The sequence below is a fragment of the Dipodomys merriami genome, unplaced genomic scaffold, assembly GCF_024711535.1.
Source record: "Dipodomys merriami isolate MVZ:Mamm:240054 unplaced genomic scaffold, mDipMer1.0.p SCAF_68, whole genome shotgun sequence".
Classification (NCBI taxonomy): Eukaryota; Metazoa; Chordata; class Mammalia; order Rodentia; family Heteromyidae; genus Dipodomys; species Dipodomys merriami.
In genome coordinates this window covers 5,514,141-5,537,445 of record NW_027206268.1, presented here as the reverse complement: position 1 = coordinate 5,537,445, position 23,305 = coordinate 5,514,141, and the positions used below count along the sequence as shown (strand labels likewise).

Sequence of the window (23,305 nt, the reverse complement as noted above, 5' to 3'; positions counted from 1 at the left end):
AAGGGAGAAACCTTTGAATTTCCAGAGACTGTACCATTTCGCCTCACTCATAATATGGTTTATGCAATGGGTCCTATGGGCACAGAGGGTCTTTTCCGAAGAGCCTGTGAAGTTACACTGCGGCTGATACGCGATCAGAGGGAGCCTTTAATGAGGTAATGGTCTGTAATCTCTACGTACCTTAGCAGTGCCTGTGAGTGCAATGGTCTCTTGCTCGCTTTTCTTTATGGAGAGATGGCTTGCAGCACTTTTTCTCGCTCACTCTCTTCTATCTTGTTCTATCTTGCCTCTTTCTTCTCCACCTTTCCCTTATCCCTACCCTTCTTTCACAAAAAAAAAAAGTCCCCAAAAGAGATTGAGAGCATTACCATTATCTTTATATTTCATGCACACTTGTTCTTTTTAGCAGGATTTTTTTTTTTTTTTTGCAAAAATAACATTGTCTTACGTTCATCACATTTGTTTCCACTGTAGTGTCTTAAAGACTTTTATACATGACCCTCTAGTGGAGTGGAGTAAACCACCAAAGGGACTTTCGAAAGGATCCTTGAATGAGACCGGGGAAGTGGTCAATGAAAAGGTTAGTAAATGGAAAGGTTAGTGAATGAAAAGGTTAGTGAATGAAAAGGTTAGTGAATGAAAAGGTTAGTGAAAGGCGCGTTTGCTCTAATCCGGTACTGCATTTTCTAAAATGACAATTGATTTTAAATTCTGCCCTTGACTATTGATTGTTGTGAATTCTACATCTTCTTGTCATTACAAATGTTAGCATTATTAGCACTCATCAAGTAAAACAGTTTAAGACACACTTCTTTAGCCTTAGACAGAAGGTGTACTTATAAGATAATAGTGGAGAAAACTTGAGCACAGATTGCCTGCCCTTAGAGAACTCCATGTCTGAACCTTAATGTAGTGAAACAAGTGGGTCACCATCTGTCTTGATTAATGTATTAATTCCTTATCAAAATTAGCTGAGCCTTCCAGGGTGAGCGCAGGCAGCCGGCCACCCTCGCTGCAGGGTCAGCTGGTGGGCGGTTCCTGCAAGTTTAAATCCAAGTGAGGGATGGAGTACGCATGTCAGGCGAGGATGAAGAAGAACACGATTGAGGAGGACATGGATGACCTTGTTCCATGTGCCCTAGAATGCTCCACCTTGAGGTCAGAGTTCAGCTGTGAAGGGGACAGTGGCTGGTGGCTCTGTCTGCTGGTGAGGCATGAACCCCGCTGCCTGCGATGCAGACATTGAGAGCTCTGGGCCTCTAGCCAGAGATTGCAAGACCTCTGGAGCTGCCTCCGCTAGACACATGCTTTGCTGCTGGGCTGGACTGAGAGCAGCAAGCACCATCTGGCTGATGTCTCAGTTTTCCCATTCTGCTCCCTCCTGAAATGTAACGTACTGAAAGGACAGGGTCAGAAAGCTCTGAGACGGGCAGACAGGACGCCAGATTCTCAGGGTTCCCCTTCTGCAGGCAAATAATTAGTACAAATTATACTTGGAGACATGATGATCTATCCAATGGCTGTGGCATATATAAATCTTTTTTTTTTTTTTTTTTTTTTGCCAGTCCTGACGCTTGAACTCAGGGTCTGGGCACTGTCCCTGAGTTCCTTTTGCTCTTTCACTCTACCATTTGAACCTCAGCACCACTTCTGTTTTTTTTCTGTTTATGTAGTAGTGAGGAATCGAACCCAGGACTTCATGCATGCTGGCAAGCACTTGACCACTGAGCCACCCTCCCAGCCCATGCCCATATATAACTCTTCTCAGCAGCCTATGAACTTTTTCCAGAATAAATAACAGTTTGGGCTATGAAGCAAATCCTTAACATATACCCCCCCCCAAAAAAAAAATCTTGTATCTTATCAGATCATCATGAAATAATGTTAGAAATTAGTAGCAACAGAACTGTACAAATGTGTGGAGATTGAACAGTATACTTTCAAGTTATCATTGGGTCAGGGGGGGATTCAGAAGTTTCTATAATAGGGCTGGGAATGTGGCTTAGTGTGGTAGATTGCTTACCTAGCATACATGAAGCCCTGAGTTCGATTCCTCAGTATCACATAAACAGAAAAGGCCAGAGTGGTGCTGTGACTCAAGTGTTAGAATGCCCTGGTTAGCCCCTGAGTTCAAGCCCCAGGACTGACAAAAAAAAAGTTTCTACAATAAAATGAAAACACAAAAATTACTAAGATGGAAACCAAGAGCATACTACAACAGAAAAATGAAACAGAGTTGGTTCTTCAAAAGATGAGATAGAAAATTTCTTAGCTAAGCCAAAAGAAAGAAAAGCCCAAATGAATAAGATGAAAGCTGAGGAGGAGGAATTCACAGCATACAACATTAGTATCAGGGTTCAATTCTATTTGTTCTTGTGAAGTACATGAATTCTTAAAAGGCAAGAGGAACAAAAAGGGAGGGAGGGATACAAATAGGAAGGGAGAAGTCAAAATTAGCCCTACATGAAAATGATTAGATTCCACACTTACAAGAGCCTAGATTCCACTAGAAAACTCCTAGATCCAATAAACACTTTCAGGAAAGTAACAGAATACATTATCAACATACAGAATTACTGTGGGCTTTGTGTATGTGTGTGTGATTGGGCAGAAGGTCTCACTATGTAAGTCTAGGCTGACCTGAAACTCACTGTGAATCCCAGGTTACCCTTCTGCCTCAGTGATGCAGTTACCGGTGGGCCTCCCACCTAAATAAAAGCGTATTTAAAAAAATCAAGAAAACTGGGGCTGGGAAGGTGGCTCAGTGGTAGAGTGCTTGCCTTGCATGCCTGAGGCCCTGGGTTCGATTCCTCAGCACCACATAAGCAAAAAGAAAAAAGCCAGAAGTGGCGCTGTGGCTCAAGTGGTAGAGCGCTAGCCTTGAGCTGAAGAGCTGAGGGACAGAGCCCAGGCCCAGAGTTCAGGCCCCACGACTGGATCCAAAAAAAAAAAAAAAATCAAGAAAACTATCCCATTCAAAATAGCCTCAAAAAATAAAATACCTAGAAATAAATCCAGAGAGGTGAAAGTTAAGGAACTCTTTCAAGTACTGGGAGTATGAATAAAGAGCCAATAAGCCAAAACCTGAGAAGGACCAAGTCTACTTCAACCTGGCTGAAGAAAACATGGCACGCTTCCCTTACATCTAAGGTTTCTTTTTATTAGGCTGAAAAAGTGAAGTCAGGCAGGGTGGATGGAAGTGGGAGGGGTGAGGCGGTCAGATGGGAGAGCAATGTTGTTTTCTTTGAGGAATTTCAAGGTCCCAACGGTGCTGGGCCGTCAGTGCCAGATGTGGCCTTTGTGTCAGGCTCTTGCCAAAACCTCTGGGTGTGTTTGTTCAGGGGCAAGGGGAGTCAGCAGGGTAGGCAGCAGGAATCGTTCTAACATGCTATCACAAGGGAAGGTGAGTGCTTTCAGTTTAGGTCATTTTCCATCGGAAAATGTAAACTAGCAAACACTGAAGAAAGATACAGAAGACACTACAAAATAGGAAGGCCTCCGTGTTCATAGCTAGGCAGAATTAACCTTGCAAAAATGGCTATATTACCAAAAGTGACCTCCAGATTCAGAATAATGCACATCCAAGTTCCAAATGAATTCTTCCCAGAAATAGAAAGACCAGTCTTAGAATTCATATAGAAGCACAAAAGACCTCAAATGACAAAGAAAACCTGAGTGAAAAGATTGAGGCTGGCAGTCTCACAATACCTGAGGGACTAGATCAAGGTACTAGATTCGTTTCATTTTCTTTATTTTTTGTTCCTGTAAAAGGGTACTGGTCAGTAAAATGACATTAACACAAATATCAAGAAAAGATTCTAAATTATGAATACCGCATTTTATTGGCTCCATAGCCCTAAAATACTGTATTAATTTTCAGGCCAAGACCCATGTTCTTGACATTGAGCAGCGACTACAAGGTATCATCAAGAACCGAAACAGAGTGACAGGCCTGCCTCTGTCTATCGAAGGACACGTGCATTACCTCATCCAAGAAGCTACTGATAAAAACTTACTCTGCCAAATGTATCTTGGTTGGACCCCATATATGTGAAATGAAATTCTTTCAAAGAACATTTTAATAATCTAAAATTAAATGCACCAATAAGTTATATCTATTCAGTTCTAAAGCACAACATAGGTTTATGTTCTCAGAAGAATTGGTTTTATTTGTCTGCTAACTATATTTATAATGATAGTGTATGTTCAGTCATTAAAACTTTTTTCTTAGCATGTACTGTGTATTTTTCTTCTTGGTGCTAGGGTTTGAACTCCAGGCCTTGAGCTTGCTTAGCTTGTTCCTGGATGGCATTCTACCACTTGAGCCACGCCTCCAGTCTAGCTTTCTACTGGTTAATTGCAAATGGGAGTCTCAAAGCTGGCTTTGAACCATGATTCTGCAGGGCTCAGCTTCCTGAGTTGCCAGAATTATAGGTGTGAGCCACAGACTCCAGGTTCAACCGTGTGTTCTTCCTGAAGAAATGGAACATGGTGTGTTCTTGAAATTAAAAAAAAAAAAAAATGTGAAAAGGAAGCCAGCCTGAACTCTGGACCTGGGCGCTTCCCTGAGCTCTTTTGCTCAAGGCTAGCGCTCTACCACCTGAGCCACATCCCCAGCAAGAGTACATTTCTTTATGGACAGTGTCACCCCTTCCCTCCCGCCTTGGCCCACAGGTTTCGTCGCTCATTTTTCAACATAGTGTGTAGTGCGTGCCCCTGCTGCCAGTGTGTCTCCTCTGCCCCTCCAAGTGACCCCTGGCCCCTCCAAGACAAAACGAGAACAAGCAACGGGGGAAAAGACATTTCCTGAAGTTTCATTCCGATCATTATTATTCTATATGATCAGAGGCACACAGGAAAGAACACTGTTTGGGGGAAAAAATCAGCGTACGTTCACGTCATTCTGAGAGGCCCCGAACAGCACCAGAGCTTTTCGCAAATCGGCCTTGGCAAACGGGTTAGCAACCCCAGGCGTCGGCGTCCCGGCCGCCTTCACTTCCATAGGCCCGGCGGGGCGGGGGCGGGGCTCTGCGGGGGGCGGGGCGGGCGTACGCCCCGCCCCGGACACACCTCCAGCGCGGCCGCTCTAGGCGCGCGGGACGCCCGCTCTCTATGGTCCGCCGGGCGGCGTGTTGTCATCGGCGGGGCGACGGCCCGGGCGTTCAGTTTCGGTTTAGTCCTGACTGGAATTGGGGCTGACGGTGGACATGGGGGTCCCCAAGTTCTACCGCTGGATCTCGGAGCGGTACCCTTGCCTCAGCGAGGTGGTGAAAGAGCACCAGGTGCGTGAGCGAAGGCGGGCGGGCGGGCTCGGCCCCGCGGCCTCTGGGGGGACCCGGGCCCCGGGCCTGCGCGACGCGACGCCGGCCCGACGTGGGGCGCGGGGCGGGGCGGGGCGGCGGCGCCCGGGGACCGGGGCCCGGGCCCACGGCCAGCGCCACCTCTCCGGGCCTCGGGGCCGCCGCCCGGGCTCCTCACGTCTCTCCTTCCCCCGCTTCGCTGGGCGCCACAAGTGGGCTTCCCCCGGCGGGGCTGCGGGGCCCCGGCCACGTCCCCCTCCGCGGGCCCCGCGCCCCAGGCCCCCCACGCAGGGCCCAGAATGCCGACCGACCACAGCCACCTCCCCGCCCCATTCCACCGGCCCTGGACCGAGCCCAGGCCCCGAGTTCCAGCCCCATGCCAGACAGAAGAAAAGTCCAGAATACGAACTCAACTTTTATTACTTGAAATATAGGCTGAGCTAGATGTAGGGGGCCACTTAATCCTACAGAGGATTAAAGAGAAAGATACACATTGCAGAAATAAGCACAACTAATTTTGGCTTTGTCTGGGTCTTTCAATCAACAAATACTTGACTATCAATCTTTATGAAGTGAAACAAAACGTGACTGCTGTTTGTAATGACTTGGTAACACGTAATCTCACACCTGTAATCCTAGCTATTTAGGAGGCTGAGATCTGAGGATGGAGGTTCAAAGTCAGCCCAGGCAGGAAAAATCCGTGAGATTCTTACCTCCGTTGACTACCAGAACCAGACGAAGTGGGACTGTGGCGCAAAGTGTAGAGGACTAATCTTGAGTGGCGCTGTGGCTCAAGTGGTAGGGTGCTATCTGTGAGCTGAAGAGCTGAGGGACAGCGCCCAGACCCAGAGTTCAGGCCCCATGACCAACAAAACAAAGCAAACAAACAAAGCCCTCCACTATAAGCCTTAAAATTTGGTGTATTTCATATGCATCTAATGAATTATCAGAATGAAACCCCTTTGTACTATTGCTCTATGGTAATAAAATAGTTTTTTTTTAAAGCTTGTTTTATCAAAGTAATGTCTTCCACAAGTGTTTGATGAAAAGGAAACAAAGGGCCACAGCAAATCTCTGAGGCAGTAAAGATGGCAGTGCCTAAATCAGTCTGAGTGGTTTACAAGGTATTCCCTAGGGGGAAAGGAATGGGTTTGGGGACAGTGATGGTAATGGTGGCACCACCACACTTACTCAGTTTCTTAATCCTCCAAGGAAATTAGAATCCATAAAACAGTTATAAGAAAAATAGCCCTGTCGCTAGCATATAATCTCTACTCAGGAGGTTGAGATCTCAGGATCACAGTTCAAAGCCAGTCTGAGCAGGAAAGTTTGTGAGACTCTTATCTCCAATTAACCACTGAAACCGGAGATGGCGCCATGGCTCAAGTGGTAGAGCGCTCACCTTGGGCTGAAGAGCAGAGGGACAGCGCCCAGGCCAAGTTCAAGCCCCACACCTGCCAAGGGAAAAACGTGACATAGTATTTCTATGATACTTACTGTAGGATCAGAATAAAATTAGTAGTCATAGCATTTTGATTTTGTAGCTGAAAAAATGATCACAAAAAGATTGTTACCTACAGTCGTTAAGTGTGGACTATCTGTTCTTTTCCTTCATTGCCCAGGATGCTGTAAGAAGCTCTTCCTTGGAGTTTTTCCTAGTCACAGCCGCACTGCATAGAATGCTAATATCAACATCCTAGGTGAACTATGTATCTGTTCTTATGCTATGACACTGTTCTATAGATAGCAGTTTTGACCTTATGGGCAATATTGTACTGTTGGACTTTTAAAGAAGTTAGGATAAAATGACATACCGGATTTGCTATCTTAACCAGGTTTGCTTTAAAATGCATCTTAGATAAGGCACACCAGAATTTTCAAAATTCAGGGAATACAGGTTCAAATGTCCATTTTAAAGTATTTAGTGTTTTGTGGGGAGCTCAAAAGAAGGGTGCTCCCTTCATTTTTCCATCAAGGCTAGTGCTTTAACACTTGAGCCATGCTTTACCTGCATCACGTTTGTTGTTGTTGTTGTTGTTGCTGCTGTTGCCAGTCCTGGGGCTTGACCTCAGGACCTGGGCACTGTCCCTGAGCTTCTTTTTGCTTAAGGCTAGTGCTCTACCACTTGAGCCTCTTCCTGCTTTTTTCTAAGTATTTTATTGGAGGTAAGAGTCTCATGGTCGGGGCTGGGAAGGTGGCTCAGTGGTAGAGCGCTTGCCTTGCAAGCCTGAGGCCCTGGGTTCAATTCCTCAGCACCACATAAGCAAAAAGAAAAAAGCTGGAAGTGGCGCTGTTGCTCAAGTGGTAGAGCGCTAGCCCTGAGCTGAAGAGCTGAGGGACAGCGCCCAGGCCCAGAGTTTAAGCCTCATGACCGGACCCAAAAAAAAAGAAAAAGAGTCTCATGGTCTTGCTTTGAGCCATGATCCTCAGATCTCAACCTCCTGAGTAGCTAGGATTATAGGCATGAGCCACCAGCATCCAGCATCTGTGTTGTTTTTATCAGTATAGTCTCCAACCCCTAGCTAGGAGAGCTGTTTTTAATTTTATATTTGCTTGAATTGCAGATTGAACTCAAAGCTTAGTGCTTGCTACTGCCACTTGAGCCATGCTTCCAGGCTTTTTCTTTGCTTTAGCTTATTTTTCTAGAGCATAGTATATACCACTATACCTGACTTAATTTGTTGTGAAGAGTCAATCACTATTTTTCCTAGGCCAACACCAAACTGTAATTCCCTTAGTCTCCACCACCAAGTAGCTGGAACTATAAGCATGAGGGACCAAGTCTGGCTTGCTCTTTTCTAAAACAAAATTATAATGGGATTTTTCAGATTATAAATGCAATTATATAGCCTAGAGAAAAGTAAAAAAATCTGAAATTTAATCATCCAGAGTTGACTACTAATAATACCTTGTTTCTGTATACATCAGATATTTTCTGTACAAATAGACATATAAATAAGTACCTTTGAAAATAGGATCATAAACTTCTGTTTTGTACCCTGCTTTTGTCACTGATCATATGTATTCACATTTTCATACCAATTGTGAACCTACATTATAATTTCTAACTGCTGAATCGTATTACACTGTATAAGAATAGCACTATCGCCGGGCGCTGGTGGCTCACACCTGTAATCCTAGCTACTCAGGAGGCTGAGATCTGAGGATCGAGGTTCAAAGCCAGCCCGGGCAAGAAAGACCGTGAGACTCCTATCTCCAATAAACCACCAGAAAACCGGAAGTGGCGCTGTAGCTCAAGTGGTAGAGCGCTCGCCTTGAGCTGAAGAGCTGAGGGCCAACGCCCAGGCCCAGAGTTCAAGCCTCATGACCTACCAAAAAAAAAAGAATAGCACTATCAGTTTTCTGTTACTAGGCATTTGGATTATTACTGTTTTTTTTGTCCTGTACGGGACTGGCATGGATATTATTATACTGATCTTTATTCATTCATATTGTTTCTGGTGGTTTTTCAGGATTAATTCCTGAGAACATACATGTTCCTGAGTCAAGGACATACATGTTTCAAATATCGATATATTCAGGTTAGTTATAGCTATATTCTCATCTCAAACTACTGAGTATCAATCTTTTCTAAATCTGTGACTTCTTTTTTTCTTTTTTTCTTTTTTGTCGGTCGTGGGGCTTGAACTCTGGGCCTGGGCACTGTCCCTCAGCTCTTCAGCTCAAGGCAAACGCTCTACCACTTGAGCTACAGCGCCACTTCCGGTTTTCTGGTGGTTTATTGGAGATAAGAGTCTCACGGTCTCTCCTGCCCGGGCTGGCTTTGAACCGCGATCCTCAGATCTCAGCCTCCTGAGTAGCTAGGATTACAGGCGTGAGCCACCAGCGCCCGGCTTAAATCTGTGACTTCTTTAAAATTGGAGTGCTAAATATTTATCTCTAAGGCTATTATAATTGAAAGAATAAACATAAATATTTAGTCCAGTGAATTTTCAATTCAATTATCTATGATACTTTTCTTTTTTCCAGTACTGGGGGCTCAAATTTAGGGCCTTGTACTCTAATTCTGCTTTTCCACTTATAGCTGGAAGTGATTTTCCCTCTACCATTTGAGTTATACCTTCAGTTCCAGCTTTTTGATGGTTAGTTGGAGATTTTTTTTTTCTTTTTTTTTTTGCCAATCCTGGAGCTTGAATTCAGGGCCTGAGCGCTGTCCCTGAGCCTCTCTGTGGTCAAGGCTAGCACTCTATCACTTGAGCCACAGTACCACTTCTGACTTTTTATATATGCTTCATATATGCTAGGCAAGCACTCTACCACTAAGTCCCCTTCCCAGCCCTTCCTATTTGTTTTGTTTCAAGACAGGGCCTCTCTGTTTTGCCTGAGCTGGCCTCGAGCTCCTCTACTCAAGCCAGTCCTCCTACCTCAGCTTCCCACATACCTTGGCCGTATGCACCACCATGGCCAGCCCAGCCCCTTGCAATTTTGTTTCCTGATAAGTAGGTACTTCATCCTCTTCTTTCACTGATTGTCTTCTGTACTTAATTTCCATACGTATTTGACTGTATAAAACTATTTGTTCTTCCATTTCTCTTAAATCATTGAGGAAAATTGACACTGGAAGAATGGGGCAGATAATTGGATATGGACCAAAACATACCCATCGATGCACTTTATAATAGGTCTCCATATGTACCAGTTCCTCCTATTTGTTTTTATCTACAATCTTTTTTTTTTTTGTTTTGTTTTGTTTTAGACAGTCATGGGGCTTAAACTCAGGGTACTTGAGCCACTCTTCTAGCTTTTTCTGAGTAGTTTATTGTAGATAAGAGTCCCACTGACTTTCCTGCCTGGCTGGCTTCAAACATGATCCTCCGATCTCAGCTTCCTGAGTAGCTAGGATTACAGGTGTGAATCACTGGTGCCTGGCTTTCTCTCTACACTCTTTACTCAACTGTAGTTACTCAAGTTTTTGTATAATAAGAATCCATATACCCTGTATTCCTGTCTTTTAATAATCACTTTCCCAAATGCTATGGTCTTATAGTATGTGATCTGAGTGTGTTTCTTTGTTTTTAAAGATTCCAGAATTTGACAACTTGTACCTGGATATGAACGGAATTATACATCAGTGCTCCCATCCTAATGATGATGATGTTCACTTCAGGATTTCAGATGATAAAATCTTTACTGATATTTTCCACTACTTGGAAGTGTTGTTTCGAATTATTAAACCTAGAAAAATATTTTTTATGGCTGTTGATGGTGTGGCTCCACGAGCAAAAATGAATCAGCAGCGTGGGAGGCGTTTCAGGTAAAACATTTAAAAGAAATTGGCATAATACAATGTATTTTTTTTTTTTTTTGGCTAATCCTAAGACTTGAACCCAGGGCCTGGGCACTGTCCCTGAGCTTGTTTCGCTCAAGGCTAGCACTCTACTACTTGAGCCACAGTGCCACTTTGAGCATTTTCTGTTTATGTGGTACTGAGGAATCAAGCCCAAGGTTTCATGCATGCTAGGCAAGCACTCTACCACTAAGCCACATTGCCAGCCCAATCTATCTTTTAACTAGTTAGAAATTCAAATGAGGTATCATTTCCCAAAGCTTACATTAGATTTTGTATAAAGTTACTCTGTTCAGCTTTTTCAAACTTCTCTTTGATAATTTGCATGGTTATATTCCAAAACTTTGTCATATAGTTGTTCAGTCAAGGAGAAAAAAAGATGGATGAATACATAATAATGGAGATTCCCAGTGAGTTGATATCATCCAAGTCTGTGGTATTAATTGCAGAGATTTCAAGAGGTTAAACACAAAGAAGAGTTTGTTCATTGCAAAAATAGATTCAGGCCTATGGGCTGGGAAGGTGGCTCAGTGGCAGAGCGCTTGCCTTGCATGCCTGAGACTCTGGGTTCGATTCCTCAGCACCACATAAAGAAAAAAGCCGGAAGTGGCACTGTGGCTCAAGTGGTAGAGCGTTAGCCCTGAGCTGAAGAGATGAGGGACAGAGCCCAGGCCCAGAGTTCAGGCCCACGACTGGACCCAAAAAAAAAAAAAAAAAAAAAAAATAGATTCAGGCCTAGTAGAATAAGCTAGTAGCAAGACAGTAGAAACCACAAAGTTGAGCTTCTTGACCTGACATTCTGATGTGGTTTCAGGAGGCACAAATTGCATTTCCGTCCATCCTCTGAGACTCCGAAGCCCATGTTCTTTCTAGTAAATCCTGTGCCTTAAAAATATGATTGTTTTGGCAACGGTTGTTATTTATATTATTAAGCTTTTTTTTTTTTCTTTCAGTCATGGGGCTTGAACTCAGTACCTGGGTACTATCTCTTAGCTTTTTCATTCAACGCTAGTATTCTAACACTTCTATCCACGGCACCACTTCCAGTTTTCTGGCAGTTAATTGGAGTTAAGTGTCTCATGGACTTTCCTGCCCAGGATGGCTTTGAACCATGATCCTTAGATCTCAGCTTCCTGAGTAGCTAGAACTCTACTCATGAGCCACCAGTGCCTAGACTTTCATTTAAATGTTTTTAAGAAGAAGCACACAGGGCTGGGAATGTGGCTTAGTGGTAGAGTACTTGCCTAGCATGCATGAAGCCCTGGGTTCCATTCCTCAGTACCACATAAACAGAAAAAGCCGACGTGGCACTGTAGCTCAAGTGATAGAGTGCTAGCCTTGAGCAAAAGAAGCTCAGAGACAGTGCCCAGGCCCTGAGTTCAAGCCCCAGGACTGGCAGAAAAACAGAAGCAGAGAAATTGTAACAGTTTTATAATTATTACTATATATAATCTTATAGATAGATCACTGACATTTAAGATGATAAAACTACTGTTTAAGATTATTAATATTGTTAAATATAGCATATGTAATGAACATATAAAACTATACAGTGTGTTTTACCTTGTTTCTAGAAAAATTGCTGAGCATGTGTGATAATAGGTATTTCAGAAATGTTTATAATGTTCTGTGTGGTTTTTACTTTTTAATGTCCAACTTCTATAGTCCTTGTAGGAAAAACTCAATTATTTAGATAAAAGCAAAGAATTCTTAAATTCAGTCTTTATCAATTCTAATTACTTCATACGTCTATAGTTTTAAAGTTGATGAATTATTAGTCAACAAAAGCATCTGTGTAGATGCTGGTTATTAACTAGTTTAAGTAAAAATTATTCCTTTTTTTTTCAGAAGGTTTAAGATTTTTTTTTCTCTTAACTTTTAAGGTCAGCCAAGGAGGCAGAAGACAAAATAAAAAAGGCCATCGAAAAGGGAGAAACTCTTCCTACGGAGGCCAGGTTTGATTCCAACTGCATTACACCAGGTAAATTGACTGGGGGAAAATTCTAGCCATTAAAATACCCGTTAAAACTTCATTTTTTTCAAAAAGTGTAGGGTCTCATTTGTTATTTTCCCTACTCTGTCTGCTCATGAAATGTTGTGGTCACATTGGTGGGAATTGGTCCTGCAGGATGCCCACATGTAGCTAGGACTCTCCCAGGTACACGGAATCCTGGGCCTAGAAGGAGTCAACAGGGCTTCCACTTCCAGTACGTCCAGCTATTGAAATAAAGCAGCCTTAGTTTGTGAATTACCAAGTTCATGTAGCAGCCCATGGCTTCAAGATTACAAACCAGGGTGGGGGAAGGCTAGGAAGGGATGGGAAGGGTAAACAAAGGAGAAGGCTACAATGCTTGATAAGAAATGTACTCACTATCTTGCCCATGTAATTGTAACCCCTCTGTACAGTATTTTCACACACACACAAAAAAGATTACAAACCAAAGCCAGGCCCCAGTGGTTCATGCCTATAATCCTAGCTCTGGAAGCTGAGATCTGAGGATCTCAGTTCCAAGCCAGCCTGGGCAGGAAAAGCAGTGAAAGTCTTCAACTAACCATCAGAAAACTGGTAGAGTGCTAGCCTTCAGCAAAAGGAGCTCAGGGACAGCTCCCAATCCCTGAGTTCAGTCCAATGACCAACAAAAAAAAAGAAAGAAAGAAAGAAACCCATTCTCCACAGACCTTGGTACTCAAAGGCAGCTAAGATTTCTGTGAATGTAAAGGAAACAGATTTATCAATAATATGTTTAACTTAGTTTCATATGCAGGAATATGTTCTATACTCTTTTGAGCTTCTAAAACATGACTATAGTCCTTTACTTTGGGAAAAAAATCTAACTTCCTCTTTACTAGGGTTAGTGATTTTCTTCTTTGAGTATCTTATACTCAACATATTGCTCAATTGAATAACTACTTTTATTCTGATTAGAGTATAATACGATATTATTGTCTGACTAATATTCATCTGAGTTTTTTGGTTTTGTTTTGGTTTTTGGGTTTTGGTTTGTTTTTTGTCACTTGTGGGGCTTGAACTCTGGACCTGGGTGTTATCCCTCAGCTCTTCAGCTCTAGGCGAGCACTCTACCACTGGAGCCACAACACCACTTCCAATTTTCTGGTGATTCATTGCAGATAAGAGTCTCACGGGCGTTCCTGCCCGGGCTAGCTTTGAAATATGATCCTCAGATCTCAGCCTCCTGAGTAGCTATGATTATAGGCGTTTGCCACTGGCACCCAGCTTCATCTGGGTTTTTCTTTTTATTTTATTTTATTTTATTTTATTTTATTTTATTTTATTTTGTGAACATACTGTACAGAGGGGTTACAATTACATGGGCAAGATAATGCATACATTTCTTATCAAGCATTGCAGCCTCCTCCTTTGTTTGCCCTTCACATCCCTTCCCAGCCTCCCCCCCCCCCCAATTCCCCCCCCCACCAACGTTATAAAGCTCATTTTTGACATGACAGCTTGTACTTCTCATTGTTGCAACAGGTCCACCTGTATCATTAAACGACTTGTTTTTCCCCATCTCCTCCACAAGTTATACTGACATCAAATATAGTGAAGGCAGGGATTATACTGTGGGGGAGGGACATACAAAGCAACAAAGAGAAACAAATGCATGAAAGAAAAAAACATTAAAATACATATCTAAGGGTTCATTTTCCTAACATCACATTATCTGACCTTTTCCGCTTGACTCATACATATACTAGATATTGCAAATAAGGGAAACCATGGGACCTATGTTTCTTTGGGCTCATCTGGGTTTTTCTAAACATCATTGTAGGTTAAGTTTCCAGGTCAATAACAATTACAGATTAATAATAATAGTTATTATTGGTAATCTACTTAAAACTCCATGCCTTATAAAAATACTCCCAGGTCCAGCAAAAGAAGTAGAAAGTTGAGGTTATTAAATTTCAAACTCTGCCCTTCTATAAACTACTTGAGGGAAGTAGCACTCTGGCTCAAGTGGTAGAGTGCTACTCAAGCAGAAGAGCTCAGAGAATAACGCCCAGGTTCCCAGTTCAAGCCCCATGTCCACCAAAAAGAAAAGTACTTGAAACTCAGTCCTTAGATTGTGGTAAAACTTTCCCTTTGTCACCCGAACTTCATTTAAGATGACTAATGACATCTAAAATAGTTATATTTGCTAGGACATCATACTGCGTAAAAACTTTGCTTTCAAGGATAAACAAGAGCTTTTGACCATCTTAGAAGATCCTATATCTAGTTATTACCTGTGTTGTCTCTAGGAGATCCTGTATCTAGTTATTTCCTGTGTTGTCTCTTGGAACTGTTTTTATGTTTTTATCAGATTAACCTTTGAAACTTTATTTATAGGGACTGAATTCATGGCCAGGTTGCATGAACATCTGAAGTATTTTGTAAATATGAAAATTTCCACAGACAAGTCATGGCAAGGAGTTACCATCTATTTCTCAGGCCATGAGGTTATTATCTTTTTTTTCTTAAAAAAATGTTAAAAACTTTATTTAATATCCTGAAGCATAGCATATTACAACATTTTTAAACATTGAATTTAGACTCCAGGAGAAGGAGAGCATAAAATCATGGAATTTATCAGATCCGAGAAAGCAAAACCAGATCATGATCCAAACACCAGACACTGTCTTTATGGTTTAGATGCTGACTTGGTAAGTGTAATTTTTATAGTTATTATTATTGTACCATTGTAAGTAAATATCTGAGAAACCTAGTTTTTATGCAGTAAGCTAACTGGCTATACTAACAAAGAAATATTGATTGCTACTTTTTTTTTTGCTGTTACTAAAGTTCTTTTTTTTTTTTTTTTCTTTGCAAAGCACTTTATTAGCTCACATCTGTCCACTCACATGGAAGTCATGTAGCCCCTTGGAAGCCAAGGGTAACTTTTATCATGCTCTGAGATGAAGCACAGAGAGGTTATTACCTGCTTGAACCATCCAGTGGGCTGGTTAGGTCTTCTGTCCCATCTGTGGCCTCTCTAGATCAGTGTCTCCTCTATCCATCTCTTCCTGGTCTCCCTCCCTGCCCCTTCCTGGTCCCTCTCCACTCCTCAGGTTGGTACTTTTTGAAAGCTCTACGCTCCCCAGGCTCCCCCATGGGCTTCCCGGTACAAGGCCAGCTGAGAAAGAGCAGGAGATGGAGGCAGGCAGCCCAAGCTGCAGATGTGAGGGATGCAGGGGCAGGCCCAGAGCGGGCTCAGCCTAGCGGCTTCCAATCATAGATTCTCCTACCTGTCGTCATCCATTTGTCCATCACCCCAGGTCAGAGCAGTCAGAGAGGGGCAGAGGACTGGAGGGCTCTAGAGCCAGGCCCCCTCGGCCTAGGGAACAGCACATTTCTGTGTTGGTCACATTTTAAACTGATCAACCTTTGTATAATTTTTTAAAATCATTTCTAAATAAAACAAAAGTACACAGTGTGTCATTTCCCAGAACGGGTTCTAAGCGTAGGTTTAATTGAGGGGGAAGAGGGGGCTTTGGAGTACCTTGGAGTTGCCCCAGATGCATCATCTGCCATACCACTCAGACATCCTCCCATGGTGAGCGGCCGCGTTAAGTAAAGACGTCTCTTAAGTCAGTGCACGTGGCATCAGGACCTGGGCGGCAGGCAGGAGCTCAGTTCTAGCAGTGAGGGTCTTCCCAGAAAGCCTGGCCTGGATCTGCATAGGACGTGCAGAGAGCTGCGTGTAGCAGTGAAGTTCAGGGTTGGTCCAGTTTGGATGGAGATGGTAAACCTGAGGCAGCTCTGTGGGAACTTCCAGTCCCAAAGACCTCTCCAAATTGTCTGTCTCCCAGCGGCGCCAGCATTGAGGGGGAGGAGACAAGGACCCTGCCAGGCTGGAGGATTGCGAGGGTGGGTAGGCAGGCAGCTCATGTCCTCCAGGACCAGGAGGTGCAGCCCATGAGGAAGCGCATGTCCTCTAGCAGACCCCACCGGCCAGGCTCAGGCTGGGGGAGAGGGCGGGGGCCCCGCCTGCCTGGTGGTGCCCTGACCTCCGCTCGATTGAGCGCCCATGGTCTGCACAATGGGAAGACTATCTGCTCCGCTTGAGCAACAGCTTAACCCGCTGCCCAGCCGCCCTCACCTGAGGCCTGCCAGCCGATCAGCCGCAGACCCTTGGAGATCACGTGGAGCCATGCGCTGTTACTAAAGTTCTGGAACAATTGGGGAGATTTAACTTTCTTTTGGTCACCGTTTATGATGAACTGGTCTCTACTTAGTGTACAGACCTGACTGTCCTAGTCCTGTGTCTACACTGTGTGTGGAGGGGGAGGAGTTACTTGCCAAGGTCCTTGGAAGAGGCCTTTCTTTATCCTAAGGCCCCTGAATTTTAAAGCTCTCTGATCTGACAGCTCTATGCCCCAAATTCCTTTGACTTCTCTCGTGGAAGTTTTTAAGCTAAATAAAAACAGGTAAGGTAGTATAATGTCCCCGTCCTCTACCTTCATCTGTTATAGGTGCCAGTGGCTCACGCCTATAATCCTAGCTACTCAGGAGGCTGAGATCTGAGAATCTCGGTTCAAAGCCAGCCTGGGAAGGAAAGTCCATGAAACTCTTATCTCCAATAAACCACCAGAAAACCAGAAGTGGCGCTCTAGCTCAAGTGGTAGAGCGCTCGCCTTGAGCTGAAGAGCTGAGGGACAGCGCCCAGCCCCAGAGATCAAGCCCTACGACCCAGTTGTCCCTCATTCTCATGCCATGCTGGGTTATTGAAGGAAATTCCAGACTTTAAGTCATTTAATGTGTACAAGTTTTCATAATGTTTCTCTAAGGAAGTTTTTTCTAATAACTATAATGCCAGTGCTTACTATATAAATAAGGGTTTGGTATTCCCTAACTGCTTTGTGAAATTTCATTTTGTTTTGTTGTTTGAATTGGGTCAGAATTGAAATAAAGAATATGCATTGTGTTTGGCTAATATGTTTCATTAAATTTTTTTTACCTACTTGGAGAATTAGAATATTAGAAGAACAACTGAAAGCAGCGTTTTCCAAGTTGATACTCTAGAAGTGTCCTAGCCTGCAGCAGAACCCTGTCTTTTTTTTATCATGCTGTCTTCTGTTATTAGGCTATTTTCTCTTACCCTAGAAAAGCCGCTGCCTCTACCTCCTTGCTTATGCCTTTATGGCAAGTAGAACTTCGTGAAAATCAAGAGAAAAATTTTGGGAGTTTACAGCATATAGTAGGAAAGTACCTATAGTGTCAGTTATAAATGTCATAGGATTCTAAAATAAACATTTATCCTGGAAAAGTATTCCATTCATACTTTAAAAATGTTTATAGTTTGGTATTTGTATATTTAATTTTATATATCTATTTTTGTCTTTATTCTCTATGTAGGAATATTTTTTAGTAAATTGCTTTGGTGAACTAATACTCTTAAAAAAAAAAAAACCAAGCCGGGCGATGGTGGCTCACGCCTGTAATCCTAGCTACTCAGGAGGCTGAGATCTGAGGATCACGGTTCAAAGCCAGTCCGGGCAGGAGAGACCGTGAGACCCCTATCTCCAATAAACCACCAGAAAACCGGAAATGGCGCTGTAGCTCAAGTGGTAGAGCGCTCGCCTTGAGCTGAAGAGCTGAGGGACAGCGCCCAGGCCCAGAGTTCAAGCCCCAGGACCAACAGAAAAAAAAGAAAAAAAAAAAAACCAGTAGGCTGGGCACAGTGGCTCATGCCTATAATCCTAGCTACTCTGGAGGCTGAGATCTGAGGATCAGGGTTCAAAGCCAGCCTGGGCAGGAAAGTCCGTGAGACTCTTATCTCCAATAAACCACCAGAAAACTGGAAGTGGTGCTGTAGCTCAAGTGATAGAGCGCTTGCCCTGAGCTGAAGAGCTCAGGGACAGCACCCAGGCCCAGAGTTGAAGCCCCATCACTGACAAAAACAACAAAACAAAAAAAAAAACAGCAGAACAAAAATATTTTCTAATCCTTTTTCAACAGATCATGCTTGGATTAACAAGTCATGAAGCACACTTCTCTCTCTTACGAGAAGAGGTTCGATTTGGTGGCAAGAAAACACAAAGGTAAATATTAAAGCACACAGGTGGAAAGAAAGAACTGAACTGAAGCCCTGACTTTCAATTCATGGTATTAAGTAAGGGTTTTCAAAATGCCTGTTAACATACTAAGGAAATTACCTTCTATTCTTATTTGATGGATATATATCATGAGAGTATGAATATAATCAAATACTTTTTCTGCAAATTGGTACGTGGAAATTTTCCTCCACCTTTCTCCCTTGATATTATTTGTTATAATTAACCTTGGAGGATAGGCCAATAGCACATACCAACCCAGTTAAGAGAAAAGTATAATTGCCTCATGTTATGGCCCTGGACTGTATTGCTATTGAAATAAAAATATATAATCCCAGCTGTGTGCTGATGGCTCATGCCTATAATCCTAACTACTCAGGAGGTTGAAATCTGAGGATTGCAGTTCAAAGCCAGCCCAGGCAGGAAAGTCTATAAAACTTTCAATTATAAAAAATTCAATTAGCTACCAGAAAGCTGGAAGTGATGCTGTGAATCAAAGTGGTAGAGTACTAGTCTTAAGCACAAAAGGTAAAGGACAGTGCCCAGGTCCTGAGTTCAAGCCCTACAACCAACCAACCAAAATAAATGTATTTCCATTCTGTGTGCATTCTGAGTTGCCTTAAGTGAGCCCTGGCTCACACTGCCTTCTTACATGTATTTTTTGTTATTGAAGACTTCTGAATTCTGACAGTGCTTCCACAAAATGGTATAATGGAAACCAGTTGTTTTTAACTTTCACCGTATTTCATCTGCTGTGATTGCATTTTATCCTTGTATTATCCTGCAACTCATAAATTACATACTTCAATTGTAAGCTTTAAGTATCTAATAATGATCATTTTAATTTAAGCTCTACTGCATTTTAAAAAGTGGGCTTTCCAAATACTGTCTGCTTTTTGATCATCTTACTGATTACAGGGTATGTGCACCAGAAGAAACCACATTTCACCTCCTACACTTGTCTTTGATGAGAGAATATATTGACTATGAGTTTTCAGTATTAAAAGTAAGTATTAACATAGCCATGGGCCAAAGCTTTGTGTGCACAAATTTCCACTGCATTTTATTTCGCTCTTCATTTGCCCACAGGAAAAGATCACATTTAAATATGATATTGAAAGAATTATAGATGATTGGATTTTGATGGGATTTCTGGTTGGCAATGATTTTATCCCTCATCTACCTCATTTACATATTAATCATGATGCACTCCCTCTTCTTTATGGAACATACATCACCATTCTGCCAGAACTTGGAGGTAAGAAAATTTTATTTACACTTGAGCCTCCTTTAGTTTAATACCAACTAACCCTAGAAATGTCCCTTCATTAGATTTTTGCCTACACTGTAGAACACTGGGGTTTCTTTTAGTCTAAGGTGCTAAGCACAGAAGTTGTTATTCAGTGCTGACCCAAGAAAGACAGTGACTGCAGTTAAACAACCTTACTAACTGACACTTAATCTGTCTTTAATTCCCTAAGTAGGCCAGCAGAACTCCTGGTTTCACTGCATTCCCTTCATATTTAATAGTATAAATTCAGTTGTTCTGAACGAACATACATCAGAGCATTTATTAGGAAGAAAAATGTTCTCAGTTAAAATGGAAAATTGACAGCAATAGTGGCACTGAGTAACACAGACAACTGAAGTAGCAAGACTTTACCGTTTTGTTTTGTTTGAAATGGGATTTCACTGTGTAGCCCTGACTTGCCTGGAGTTCTTACTCATCTTACCTCTGCCATCAAGAGCTGCAAACCCACATCCAACTCCTCCTTTCCTTAAATTAACAAATGAAATGGAATTATCTGGATGGATGCCAGGGCCTACTTAGTAATTGTTACCAAATGTTGGAAATGTGGTGGGATTATGATGTGAATGTTGGGTTTTCTATATTCTTCTTCAGTCCTTGTATATCGTTTAGTACAGAAACATAAAGCCCTATAGCTGGGCTGTAGAATTATAGCCCAGCTCCAAGTGGGTCTTCATTAATAGAATGTTAACGTTCAACTATTTATGGAAAGAATCTTGTGGAATTACTTACAAAAAACTAATATCAGTTTGTATACAAATGTAGATTTTGTTTCTTTTAGGTTACATTAATGAAAATGGGCATCTCAACTTACCTCGGTTTGAGAAATACTTAGTGAAACTATCAGACGTAAGTAACTGTAAGCTGTTTTCCTGTCCCAGAACAGCTACAAATGGTTAGTAAACAATTGTATAATACCAGAAGAAAAGTGTTTTTTAACTGTATTCCAATTGCCTATTGTGTATCAATCAGTTCCTCTAAATTGATTTCCTTTTTATTTGCTTTCAGCATTAATTTTCAGGGTAAAAAATGAAATCACCATGTCTATAAAAAAGTAACATTGTTCAGTTGCCTGTGCCTCATAAAATAACCAGTGTTAAAAGCTTGGCTTATATTCCTCTCTACATACTCGAATCATTTTAAAATGACTTTAAATATTTTTCTACAGTTTGATCGAGAACACTTCAGTGAAGTTTTTGTGGACCTGAAGTGGTTCGAAAGCAAAGTTGGTAACAAGTACCTCAATGAAGCAGCAGGCATTGCAGCAGAAGAAGCCAGAAACTACAAGGAAAAGAAAAAATTAAAGGTATCTATTTTTTTTAGATGTCCTTTCAATTTTTTAGCTCTTAAGGTGCAATGATATTCCTTGTTTCAATTATCTTTTATGGTTTTTGAAATTGCTTCATTTTAGCCATCCCTCCATTTCTGACTTTAGCTGGTTAATTGGAAATGAGAGTCTGCCTTGGCTGGCTTTGAACCCTATTGCTCAGATATTAGATTCCTCAGTAGCTAGAATTACAGCCCCTGAAGAAGTCAGTTATTTTCAAATACGTAATTTTGAAAATCAATACATCAAAGGGTTTTTAAAATTCAGATACTTATATCTTTTACTATTTTGAGACATTACTCCAATGTTCTTTTTCTCTAGAGATAATTTATATATAAAATTATACACAGTAATATTTAGTAAACATTATTTGCTTAATAAGTGATAGGTTGATTAGAAGTTATTAGTGCTCTGCAGAACATTTCTTAAGGAGCTCTCAAGAGCCGCACCAGTTGCTCACAGGAGTAATCCTAGTTACTCAGGAGGTTGAGATCTGAGGATTGCAGTTGAAAGCCAGCCTGAGCAGGAAACCCCTAAGATTCTTTTCTCTATTACTATTCATTTTGTGATGATAATTCTTATAGGGCCAGGAAAATTCTCTGTGTTGGGCTGCTTTAGACAAAAATGAAGGTGAAGTGGTAGCTTCTAAGGGTGAGTGCAAACTATGTATTTTAATATGTTATTATGTTGACAGAATTGTTTTACCTTCTCTTTATTATACTAATTCAATAGCATTGGTTGGACAGATTTCTCTAATAGCTTATAAGCATCTACTTTGATAGGCACGTATCTCAGAGCATTTGATGAAAAATAAGATATTCATAATTGTCAGTCACTGTTTCTGGCTTTTTTCACAGATAATTTAGAAGATGAAACTGAAGATGATGATCTATTTGAAACTGAATTTAGACAATATAAAAGAACATATTACATGACAAAGATGGGAGTTGATGTAGTATCTGAGTATGTATTTACCATCCTTTTACTTTAAAATAGGAAAAAAATTAGATTATTGCAGTTCTTCAGAAAAGAAAACATAATTTTGAGGAAGCAATAAGAGAAAAAGTTTTTTGTTTCATAATTTCTTTCCCCCATATTTTTATTACCATCAGTTAGTTTTACAGGAGCTTCACTTGATCTGCTTACTTGCTCGCAGCTGGCACTCTTAACACTTGAGCTGTGTCGGCAACCACTGGTGAGCCACTGGTGCGTGCGTGTGTGCGTGCGTGCGTGCGTGAGTGTGTGTTGAGGTCTTGTTTTGCCCAGGCTCTTATTGAACTTTTGGGCTAAAGCAATCCTCCTACCCCGGCCTCTCACACAGCTGGGGTTATAAGGCACATATCATCCTACCAGCCATTGCTCAAAATGGAGTTTCAAGAACTTTCGTGTCCTGACTGGGCTTGAACCAAGATTCTTAATCACTTCCTAGGTAGCTAGGATTAAGAGTTTGAACTACCCTGCCTGGACCCATCTTCACTGTTTAATCAAGCAAGCAGTCCATTTTATAGAAAATTTCATTGAGCTATATCTTTATTTTATTTATTTATTTATTTTTGGGTCCAGTCATGGGGCCTGAACTCTGGGCCTGGGTGCTGTCCCTCAGCTCTTCAGCTCAAGACTAGCGCTCTACCACTTGAGCCACAGCGCCACTTCTGGCTTTTTTCTTTTTGTTTATGTGGTACTGAGGAATCGAACCCAGGGCCTCGGGCATGCAAGGCAAGCGCTCTACCACTGAGCCACCTTCCCAGCCCTGAGCTATATCTTTCATTTAAAAAGTATAATACATTGGTTAAATATACATAGTGGGTTGTAGGTTGGTTTGGTTTTGTTTCTAGAGTTTGTTTGGTATTGGAGTTTGAACTCAAGGCCTTGCACTTATAAGACAAGCACTTACTCTTGAGCCAACCCATCCCTTTTGGCTTTTAGTCATTTTAGGTAGCATGTTACATTTTTGCCTGGGACTGTTCTTTTGAAGCATAGTCCTTGTACCTATTCCTCTCACAGAGGTG

General features: G+C 42.0%; 2 protein-coding genes across 7 annotated transcripts in view; both read left to right on the top strand.

Annotated features, from left to right (window-relative positions):
* Atr (ATR serine/threonine kinase) overlaps positions 1–4,233 on the top strand; it is a 69,698-nt gene extending 65,465 nt beyond the window's left edge. For all 3 annotated transcript variants that reach the window (XM_070005561.1, XM_070005560.1, XM_070005562.1), the window contains 3 exons: positions 4–155; positions 475–580; positions 3,881–4,233. In XM_070005561.1, coding sequence (XP_069861662.1) covers positions 4–155; positions 475–580; positions 3,881–4,054 — 432 coding nt within the window. In that variant the 3' untranslated portion in view covers positions 4,055–4,233. The remainder of the gene's footprint in view (positions 1–3; positions 156–474; positions 581–3,880) is intronic.
* A 901-nt stretch (positions 4,234–5,134) lies between these two features.
* Positions 5,135–23,305, top strand: part of Xrn1 (5'-3' exoribonuclease 1) — a 62,310-nt gene continuing 44,139 nt past the window's right edge. For all 4 annotated transcript variants that reach the window (XM_070005559.1, XM_070005558.1, XM_070005557.1 and 1 more), the window contains exons 1-12: positions 5,135–5,282; positions 10,343–10,575; positions 12,492–12,589; positions 14,957–15,066; positions 15,160–15,270; positions 18,566–18,648; positions 19,579–19,666; positions 19,750–19,918; positions 20,751–20,818; positions 21,138–21,275; positions 21,881–21,947; positions 22,154–22,259. In XM_070005559.1, coding sequence (XP_069861660.1) covers positions 5,208–5,282; positions 10,343–10,575; positions 12,492–12,589; positions 14,957–15,066; positions 15,160–15,270; positions 18,566–18,648; positions 19,579–19,666; positions 19,750–19,918; positions 20,751–20,818; positions 21,138–21,275; positions 21,881–21,947; positions 22,154–22,259 — 1,346 coding nt within the window. In that variant the 5' untranslated portion in view covers positions 5,135–5,207. The remainder of the gene's footprint in view (positions 5,283–10,342; positions 10,576–12,491; positions 12,590–14,956; positions 15,067–15,159; positions 15,271–18,565; positions 18,649–19,578; positions 19,667–19,749; positions 19,919–20,750; positions 20,819–21,137; positions 21,276–21,880; positions 21,948–22,153; positions 22,260–23,305) is intronic.